Consider the following 11,035-nt stretch of genomic DNA (forward strand, 5'->3'; position numbering starts at 1 on the left):
AAAAGCTGCCACCGCACTCTCCACCACGTTTAAAGAGGGCATAGAAGATTGCAGTTCATTTTCAATATGGGTTATACTTTATGAAATATTTTTTACTGTCGCTATTTTAGTGTCATATAACTGATATTCTGACACCTACATTTTTATTTAATTAAATGCAATCATTATACACTTGAATTTAAGCAATAATATTAAATTTAAAGTTCACCATCACTTACCTCACAGTAATTAACACTTATGTTGTGTGTAAACTACATTTGTTTAGTAGCGCTCATGATATAACGGAAAATACATTGAATTATGTTGCTGGTAGCATGAATCCTAAAGAGGTAAGCTTATTATCATATAACAGAATACACACTATTATCACATAGTGGAAAATACATTTAATTATGTTGCTGGTAGCTCAAATACTAAGGAGATAAGTTTATTATCATTATATGTGGCACTTCCAGGTTGCGCTCCAGCACCGGGATGAATGGAGCGCAAACAGGAAGTTTTCTCACTAGAGAAAGCGGCGGTTAGCTCCACTATCACTTAGTGCACATCGGATGAATGATTATGAGGTTAAATTATAAAACATTGTTTAAAGTGGCATATTCCTCTTGCGTTCCATCGGTTCATTGGAACGCATAAGGGGAGTGCCTTGCACTCCAGGGGAATGCTATGCATCATGGGATTTTGTCTCATTAATGTTCCGTTAAAGCTCAGAATCACAGTTTTCAGGTTCTATTTTGGTTATACATACTGCTGAAATAGCGCAGAGAAATAATATTTTTTTTTTAAATGGATCAGAATGGGAAAAGTCACATTATCTCTAATATATTACCTGAAAGGGAAGTGATGTCATAGCTATGGAGGTATAAATAACCCTAGATTGGATCCCAGTTATTCTCTTTTGACTGGTGACTGATGCACACATAATCCTGTGAGATTGTAAGTAACATTTATATATTGGATCTGTCCATCTTTTCTGCCATTAATGTTAATGATGTAATAGGTATTAAATGTACCTTAATGTTTTATGTATGTATATTTGGACTATTGGATAAATTTTAGTTTTGTCTAAAGTTGGACTATAATATGATATTGAATTTTTAGTTCTCAATAACAATTCAGATAGTGTACCATATGAGACTTTGGCCCCAGTATTTATTTGAACATGAATTGACCATTTTAGGACATATTATGATGTCGCTTTTTATCTTCGTTTGAAAAAAATTTCTGTCACAGAATCTAAAGAAACATGCAAGTTTAGTATTGGTATGTACGCTATATATTTATTCATTAGAATTTAGAGTTTAGCTCCACCTGACTAATTTGTATTTACCTGTAGTAGATTTTGAATTCCCTTTCCTATCTGAAGAATTAACTTCCTCATAAATTCCTTATCACAAGTATTTGTGTTCGAACTTAGTATGTAATCTAAACATTGCTGAGTTCCTTTTTATATCCACTTCTCAAATTTCCAACTGTAAATTAGGTATTATTTTTTCACTCTTTAAAGACTTTTGCCCCTGATGAAGTCATTGATACGAAACGCGTAGGGTTCACCAATCTGCATTGATCATGTATGTGTATATGAGAATTTCATCCTAAGCTCACACCTATCAAGGTGAGGGTGTACTGTATTCCAACTCCTCAATACTGACATGAACATGTAAAGATTGGTGTTGTATTATACATATTTTATATTGTACATGTATGAATTGCATACTATTTTTATATGTAGTGAATAAATGATATTCTGAATAACAAAAATTGAGTACTAATGGCTGTCTATTTTTGGGTAATATTTCTTTTGTGAGGGGGTTCTTTTCAGGATATTCTGTATTGATCCCTCCATAAGTAAGATCCGTACTCTACTGAATGATTTGACTGGCCGTCATGGTGTTAATCACCCAGAATTGTTTATGTGCTGAATTCACAGTATTGTACACACTAACACACTGGGATACTTTTTGTGTATATATATATATATATATATATATATATACACACAGTATATATATATATATATATATATATATATATACATACATACAGTATACACCCTTTTCCTTTGTCCATGTCACTAAATCCAGATCTTCCTATACTTATTTACATAAACCATTTTCAATGCAAAGCCTTATAATTAAGCAAAGTTTAAGGAAAACAACAGGTTTTGTATGGTATAATGGTAAAGTACAGTATCTGATAGTTTATAAAGTGTTTTTCCCCAGTATTGTTTTTCTAGAGTTAAATTCAGGTTTTATAAGCAGAATATACAGCTTTGGGAAAAATATACAGCCCAGAACACCGGCACATGAGGTCAGTATGGCAAATATCTCCACAGCCACCATGTATTTCCCTTTGGTGCTCAGATAGGCCGGGATCATTGCAATCCAGACACTGCAGAGCACCAGCATGCTGAAGGTGATGAACTTGGCCTCATTGAAGCTGTCCGGTAATGTCCTCACCATGAAAGCCAGAACAAAGTTCACAGATGCCAGGATCCCTATGTAACTCAACATAGAGTATAACCCAATCACTGACCCCTCATTACACTGAACGATGATCATTCCCTTATAGGAGTGATGGTCATACTCTTGGTAGGGAGAATAAACAGTCAGCCATATACCACAGATCAGAGTTTGGACAGAGGAGCACACAATGACCACATAATTAGATACTTTGAGTGTTACCCACTTCCTCCAGGTACTGCCGGGTTTGGTGGCTTTGAAAGCAATAAAGACAGTGACAGTCTTGGCTAATACAGAAGAGACAGCTGTGGAGAAGAAGATCCCAAAAGACATCTGTCGGAGTCTGCAGGTTATATCCACCGGTCGTCCGAGGAACAAGAACACACAGAGGAAGCTCAGCAAGATGGAGATCAGGAGAATGAAGCTTACAGCCCGGTTATTGGCTTTCACAATTGGGGTGTCCCAGTAATAAATAAAGTTCCCTAATATAAATAATGTTATGGCAGAGAATGATGAAGCTGTTACTGCAGATATTTGCACCACAATGTCCTTTTCATAGGACAGAAAGTCATATATTTTGGGTACACATCTCACTCTTCTCTCATCCGGCCACTCTTCATCAGGACATCTATAGCAGATCTCACAATCTAAAATGTAATATAAAACCATACACATAATCTCGGTGGGTCAGTTTTTTTGTTCATTATAAAACAATTAGACAGTATGTATATTTAAAATCTTTACTCTATATGTTAATTTATCAAATGTGTATACTGTAACACATTCCTACCTGTTGTATTACAAAATTCTCCCTCAGAACATGGGACACAGTCATAGCAGCAGACATGAAATCCTCCATTAAAAGCTTTTCTGTACCCAGGAAGACATATGTCATTGCACCGGGATTTGGGGATCTTGTACATGCAATAAAATATAAAATATGATTCAGGTTTTTTATATAAATAATTTAATTTGAATATTATTATTTTTTTAATTGCAAGAACATTTTTTTTTTTTTTTACATTTATCTTAGGGATATTATAATATGCTGATATGCCCTCATCCTCCAGTGATAACATGATCACATATGATGTCCATCAAGTCTGTTGCCTCTTTGTCATCCTAATATTCACTCTCACCTTCACTCCCCACATCAAGGCAATATATTAATAGTGATGGATATAACTTTTTATTAAAGCATTTCATCCTTCCTGATTATTTGATTCTCCAGCCCTTCACAATATATATTTCTCTGGTCACCATCCAACTGTTCTTTCCTTCACTTTAGAGTGTAAGCTCCTCTTTCTTGTTCTTCCTTGGTACACTTTGTCTCACCAGTACTCCATGTCCTTGTCTCCTTCCTACAGCTACTCTGATTCTTGTAGCTTGCCCATATTCTGGGTACAGGATCACTGCACTGCACTGACTCCCACCTTTTACTCCAGCTATCTTCAATGAGTTGCCATATCCATGTCCTAACAACCTGTCCTTTACAGTATGGTGTAAACTAATTTTTTAACTCTTATATTATGGTGTTCCTTTGTGTATTGTAATTAAAATCCTACTGTAATGCCCTGTTAATGAGAAATGTTTTGTAAGTGTATTCTGTACAGCGGTGTGTACATTTTGTGGCACATAATAAATAAAATGTAATAAAAATATTGTGAGATTACACACATGAGAATTTGCACCTATTAAAATATACAGTAAATGAATTAAATTCTATAAGTCCTAGAACTTGATTTTTTGGTGTTTCATTGTACACAGCTGATCATTCATAATCATTTCTACAACTTGCTTATTGTCTAATTATTCCTAACATATTTCAGCATTCATGTTGCTGTGTATAATCCACAACCCTCCAGCACAACAGCTCTGACCACTTTTATCAAGTATAGATGCTTTCCATGGTCACACACTCTGCAATATGATCAATCTGCAACTTATTTATAATATAAAAGATTTTATGGTCAGTTATCTGTCTGTATCGTATTATAGGATTTACTATTATTACAGATTAGGCATGTGATTTACATATATTCTGCTGTAAATTTCCAAGTACACTCTGAAGATGGATTACATATATGATTGATTACAGCAGTTTATGTCCTTATTATTTATATTATTCTTATTTTTGTATGTTATTTATAAGGTGCCACAATGGTCCTCAGTGCTGTACAATGGAGAGAGCACAGAATACACTGAGCAGACAATATGCAGACATCAAATATTATATGTAATTCAACACTTTAAATTATACAATAACCAGCAAAATAAATTGATGTACAGTATCAGAGCCAGATTAAGGCTGGTGGCGCCTGAGGGGCAACAAGGTTGTGATGGTCCATGCTATTAAAATAGCTGAAAACCACCCCTGAGCACCCCCCTATTCCACCTTGAAACGCACACACACACTGAAAGCCCCCTCTCTACTTGAACAGGACAGCATGCATCTGCTGTGTGTGAGGGCCCTAGGTCTGACCTCTGTTGCAGAAAGTGGTGATGTGGGAGCAGCACCAGAGAACCAGAGGATGGAGAGGATGCAGCACACTTCAGTAAGGAGCGGCAATATGAGAGCGGAAGTGGAGCACCAGAGGAGGGAGAGGCTGCAGTGCACACACAGCAGCTGGCGGTGGCACCTGACACCCCTCTCCTCCTGCTTATTCTTCCACATCTGGGTACCGCACCAATGACTTGATACACATAGCTATGGTGGAAACTGCTCCCTGAGCAGCTGCATGACAACTACTCAGCTGCAAGCAGCTATGTGTGGGGGCCCCTGGGCCACTGCAGCCATCGCCCCTCCCTTAATCAGGCCATCTAAAGTAGTATAAATAAAATATAAAATTACAGAACCAACAATTGACAATAATGTGAGCAAAAGGCATAAGTATTACTCACTTGAGGTACAGATGTAGCCATGCTCATCATTGCTGAGATATAGAATGCTGCAAGATGTCTTTCTGCATGGTACTATGGGCTTTGACTATTGATAGCTAGCAATTGCTCCATCAGCTCCTTTAATTCCATTAGGAATTAAAGGAGCGATCGCCGGCTGCAAATAATCACAGACCAGCGCACCATGCAGAAAGCAAAGATGAACATGGTTACATCTGTATGCCAGAGAATTAATTTGAGAAATAGACATGCAGAGATGAAGTGTTAGGTAGTTACCTGCTCATGACAGCTTACATCTATAGGGAAGAGGCAGACAAACTTAGTGTGCAACTAAGTGGGGAGTTGAAATGGTATCAAAAACTGGAGGTTAACAGGAATAACAGTAGAGATTTATTCTGATAGCTTGAAGCCTTGGAGACTAGTGTAGGTGGCCATAAGTTACAGATGTGTCCATCCCATATGAGCCGTATGACTAAATTAGGATATATACCATGCCTTGTGATTTGTATTAAGATATGCTACTGTAATTTGCTACTTTAGATAAATACTTTTATGGAAAAATAAAACTGGGAATCCACCCAATCGCTGGTCATAGTAGGTGTATGAGAACAAAGGAGTGGCTTAGTGTTTTGTAGATCAGGATAAGGAGATGGAACTTGCAATGTACTGTAGGTGACAGAGAACCAGTGTAGTGATTGGCAGAGAGGGTAGACTGACTCAGAGTGGCAAGAGAGAACAATTATTTGGGCATGTAAAATAGATTGATAGTGTGACATAGTATGGCTAGAAAGAAAGCAGTTATGGTAATTGAGGCCAGAGATGGCGAGTGAGAGAATAAGAGCTTTAATTATTAGTTATGGAAATAATGGACACAATTCTGGTGAATTGGCAGAAGTGAATTCTACAGGAACAAAGAAGGGCCAGTATTTACTAAAAATCTGAGATTGGCCGATTTGTGTTTTTTTTTTCTAAGTCCCAACACGGGAATTCACTAAGCACAAATCTCGGCAGTGTTTGGACTATTTGTAATGGTTTGAATGACAAAGGTCAGAAATACGAATGAATAGACCATCGGTCAAACGCGGCTGTTATTTCATACAATACGGGTATTCACTACTCATTCGTATTTGGGTGTTAGTCCCTGAGTGGTCAAGTGCAGGTGTATTTTTTTGCGAATCATTAAAAAAAGCAGCAAAAAAAATAGACCTGCAATTTCCAGTCGAGTTTGGATAATCATGCACGGATCAGTGAGATCTGTGCATGGTTATCTATGGGAAAGGGTCTGTTTACTGTAAAAATAAAATAAAAAAAATTGCGTGAGGTCCCCCCTCCTAAGCCAAACCAACCTCAGGCTCTTTGAGCCGGTCCTGGTTGAAAAAATATGGGGGGAAAATTGACCGGGGTTCCCCCATATTTGATCAACCAGCATCGGGCTCTGCACCTGGTCCTGGTGCAAAAAATATGGGGGCAAAAAGCGTAGGGGTCCCCCGTATTTTTTGAACCAGCACCGGGCTCCACTAGTCAGAGAGATAATGCCACAGCCGGGGGACACTTTTATATAGGTCCCTGCGGCCCTGGCATTAAATCACTCACTAGTCACTCCTGGCCGGGGTACCCTGGAGGAGTGGGGACCCCTTAAATCAAGGGGTCCTTCCCTCCAGCCACCCAAGGGCCAGGGGTGAAGCCCGAGGCTGTCCCCCCCATCCATGGGCTGCAGATGGGGGGCTGATAGCCAAGTGTAAAATAAAAGAATATTGTTTTTTGCAAAAGAACTCCAAGTCCCTGCAAGCATCCCCCGCAAGCTGGTACTTGGAGAACCACATGTACCAGCATGCGGGAGTTAAAGGGGCCCTCTGGTACCTATAGTTCTTCTGCAAAAAAAATACCCAAATAAAAACAGGACACACACACCTTGAATGTACAACTTTATTACATTCATTCCGACACACACATACTTACTTATGTTCAGATGCCGACTCGGCCCAAATCTCACTGTCGATTCCAGGGTACCTGAAAATAAAATTATACTCACCTAAATCCAGTGTGTCATGTCCTTTTGTAATAATCCACGTACTTGGCAACCTGAACGTTTGGATGCAGTAGGTTCAGAATGATTGTCAGTTGGGATGTTAAAGTCCCCAAGATGAGAGAGGGAAGGTAAGAAGAGAAAAAGAAAGGGAGCCAAGTGGCAAAATTATCAAGGAATTCATAGACTGTTTTAGTTATGCAAATGTTATCTGGGTGGAAGAGGCAGATAGGGAGGGCATCAAATGAGGATGAGAGGAAAGATTCAGGGCAAATAACCTGGAAGATGTAGATGGGAATAAAGAATCATCAGTTTGTTGCTTGTCAGGTCAGGGATTATAGGAAATGGACAAAATTACAAAGAGAGAACAGTATGCCGGTTGTGTCAGATGAGGACAGCAAAGTTAAGAAAATTAGAGATATCATTAATTATGAACAGAAACTACAGTATGTTTGTTGCACATCACTTGCATTACAGAATACACAAGAAAGAGGGAGAGAGAAAAAAAGAGTTTGGTGATATTTCTGGATTGCAGGGTGGGCAATGTTTTTATCAAAGAGGTTGATATAAAGAGAAGAGGGAAATGAGTCAAAAATCAGAAAGGGAGGGAGATCATCAGTAAACTGGATTGGAAGAAGTGGGAGAGCGGCATACTATTTTGTGAAGTTGATTTGAAAGGAGAGAACAGTGAAAGAATAAAAAGAGAAAACAATAAGTGCTAGAAAACAGTTAGTTTATTGCTAAAAAAAATAGAAAAACATGCAATATTATGAATTAGTTCACACTGGTTGGTACATCTTTTCAAATTATAATAAAATATTTATAAAACAATAAAAAATCACCTCTATTCTTATTCTTCCTCTTTTTAATTTCTACATAAAATTGTTAAAATAGATTGCTTTTCATATTTTGTCAGAATTGTTTCATTCAATTCTAAACAGTTGCTTGCCATACCCAATCGGGTATGAACAGCGCAAGCGAATGGTCCGCAATGTGTAGGCACGTCAGCCGCCGTCGCCGGCCGTTGCCGGCCGTTGCCGGGCAGTAGTGGATGGAATGAAAAAAGCATTTGCAGCGGCGAATTCAAGAAGATTAACAGGAAGAAGGAGTACGTGGGCGGCAACTCACTGTATTCAGGGAGTGCCCAGGAAAACACAGGCGTGCCCGGCCATCTCCAGGGAGGGTTCCTGACGTCAGCTCCATCCAGGATCATCGCAGCGGCTGAGTAAGTCCTGAGCGGTGCAGAGACTGCACAAACTATTGTATGACCAGCTCGCTGCACAGCCCATCGCACCCCTGCACAGCGTTTACCCCCTCCCCTGTAGGCAGCGATTACCTGGTCGCAGCAGTGCATAGAATAGCCTGCCTGCAACTAGGTCTGAATTAGGTCCATTGTCTCTTCAGACTTTGGCTTTGTATCATTATGCTGTATTGTGGTCTCCTAATAAACAGAAAAACATTTAAAAACCAACAAAAATTCAAGGTGCATTTATTTCATTAGCTGCTATATTATTTTCCACATTAATCTTGGATACTTAATATGCACTAGGATTTTACATGCAAGCATATAAAGGGATGATGGCATCAGGGCCGGACTACCCATTTAACCTCTGGCTGTTTGGTTTGGCTGCCCCTTGCCTGAAGTGTGCGTCTCCAAGAAAATTGAGGTGTACAATGAATCCATACCCCCCTGATTCACAGCACACCCCTGTGAGCTCTGCTGCACGCTCCTGCCCGCACGCACCCTGAAGTGTCTGTTTCAAAGCATGAGTACATGCCCCCTGACTCGCAGCAAGCCCCCATGCACTGTGTCCATTCACTCTCCATGTGACGTGTGCAAACACTTACACATGTCAGGGCCAATTATTAGCTGAAGTATGTCCTTGGATAGCATGCAAGCTAATATGGCTTCCTTGTTATGAACATGCATGCGTATATGTATATAGCTAATGGGTTAATAGCATGCAAGCTAATATGGCTTCCTTATTATGAACATGCATGCGTATATGTATATAGATAATGGGTTAATAGCGTACAAGCTAATATGGCTTCCTTGTTATGAACATGCATGCGTATATGTATATAGCTAATGGGTTAATAGCGTACAAGCTTATATAGCTTTCATATATCACATATAGGGCCTAATTCAGACCTGATCACTGCTGCAAATAAAAGTGCAAGAGGCAACTTTTAGCTTACGATCATTATGCATGTGCCAGGACGCAATGTGCGAAAAATGTGCAGACATACAAAGAAAATGTGAACGCACACAGGCAACAATATAGAGGCATGCCAGGGGCAGTGTGGGGGTTGTGGCTTTGCAGACCAGTGAAGAGGGACGTGAAGTTGGGTGTGCAGTGGTGTGTATGGCTTGGGCTGCAGGCGGAATTTACACATGTCTACATAGAAATTACCTCTCACTGCACACAATCCGATCTGCACATTCTAGTCCCTCAAGCAATGGGGCAAACAACTTGTGGCAATGTGGCAACACATTTTAACAACACCTTTTTTTATTCTGGCTGAAGGGGGACTTCAGGTGAACGGGTTCAGCAAGTAGATCTCCCAGTGCTCTGGCCAGAGGTGTTTTGATCTTGGCCAGGGCTAGGGGATGGTGCAGACAAGGTGATGGTCCTGAGAGTTTGGGCCTGGAGGGATGCGATCTTCTGCATGCCTTAGGCAATGGGAGCCAGAAAGGAGGCTACTTCACGCATGCGTGGCCTGATAGTTGAGGTGAGCTCCAGGAACATCTGTTTTGGAATTCATCTCTTCTTTGGCCTTGCTCTTGTATGGCCAACAGAAGCTCCTGTATGGTTGGTGGGGGGCAGCAGTTTGTTCAATGTGTGGTGGTGAGTCAGGCCCACCCTCAGACAGCGAATCTGAGTTCCCCTTCCCAGGCTGTGTGAGCTGCACCTCCTGTTCTGAAAATGTATAGAAAAATAAACAGAAAGTAGCATTGCCATTTTGCATGTCCCTAAAATTGTGTTTAATCTTACTATCATAATTACCTGGCTCAGCATACACAGCCTCAGGGGCAGGCATGTCTGTGTCCATCTCGGACATGCCTGCCACCTCCTCTTCGGCCATGCACCTTAAGGGCGTGCTACTCCATGGTGGTGTGCTACAAACCACTGGCGTATTTATAATGGGTGCAGTGTGTGTGGTGCACATGGGCCCACGGGGGTTCAGGGGGACCACACCGCTCACCCTGCACCCATTAATAGAAATACTTATCCTCCGGAGTCACACAGTGCAGCAGCGCTGCTGTCGAAATCACTAGGAAAATGGCGCGGCTCCATTTTCCATGTTTTGCACATGCGCATTAGGTAAATCAATGGCCGCTGTGCCATTTTCCCAGAGATCTGCGCATGTGCTGTAGACTCTGGAACAGCGCTTGAGTACCCTAGGGATCCTAGTGCCCAGAGTCTACACAGCACTGCTGGCTAGAGAGGAGGAGGCCAGCTGGAACCTGCACATGGGCCTCCTCCTCTCTAGAAATGCCCCTGCTACAGACTCTCAGGAAAACACCCACCACCTGTCCCCCTCGCATGCCGTGCAGCCATCTTCACCTTCAGCTGGCAATTAAAGTCAGCCCATCTAAAATAAGTTACAATATTGAGGACACAAATATTCAACATATGTTTGTAAA

General features: G+C 40.5%; 1 protein-coding gene across 1 annotated transcript; it reads right to left on the minus strand.

Moving 5' to 3' along the window:
• Positions 1–2,201: 2,201 nt before the first annotated feature.
• Positions 2,202–10,473, minus strand: LOC135052672 (vomeronasal type-2 receptor 26-like). Its single transcript, XM_063957443.1, has 5 exons — positions 10,395–10,473; positions 10,097–10,307; positions 3,798–3,945; positions 3,253–3,376; positions 2,202–3,109 (listed from the first exon to the last, which is right to left on the minus strand). Exons 1-5 carry the CDS (start codon positions 10,471–10,473, stop codon positions 2,202–2,204), a joined length of 1,470 nt encoding a protein of 489 aa, XP_063813513.1.
• Positions 10,474–11,035: the final 562 nt, after the last annotated feature.

This window comes from Pseudophryne corroboree, chromosome 1, assembly GCF_028390025.1.
Source record: "Pseudophryne corroboree isolate aPseCor3 chromosome 1, aPseCor3.hap2, whole genome shotgun sequence".
Taxonomy (NCBI): Eukaryota; Metazoa; Chordata; class Amphibia; order Anura; family Myobatrachidae; genus Pseudophryne; species Pseudophryne corroboree.

Coding starts and splice junctions, on each gene's coding strand:
- LOC135052672 (XM_063957443.1), bottom strand. CDS start 10,473: ATGGCCGAAGAGGAGGTGGCAGGCATGTCCGAGATGGACACAGACATG. Junction 10,308..10,394: donor GGCTGTGTATGCTGAGCCAG/GTAATTATGATA, acceptor ATACATTTTCAG/AACAGGAGGTGCAGCTCACA. Junction 3,377..3,797: donor GACAAGGACATGGAGTACTG/GTGAGACAAAGT, acceptor TGCATGTACAAG/ATCCCCAAATCCCGGTGCAA.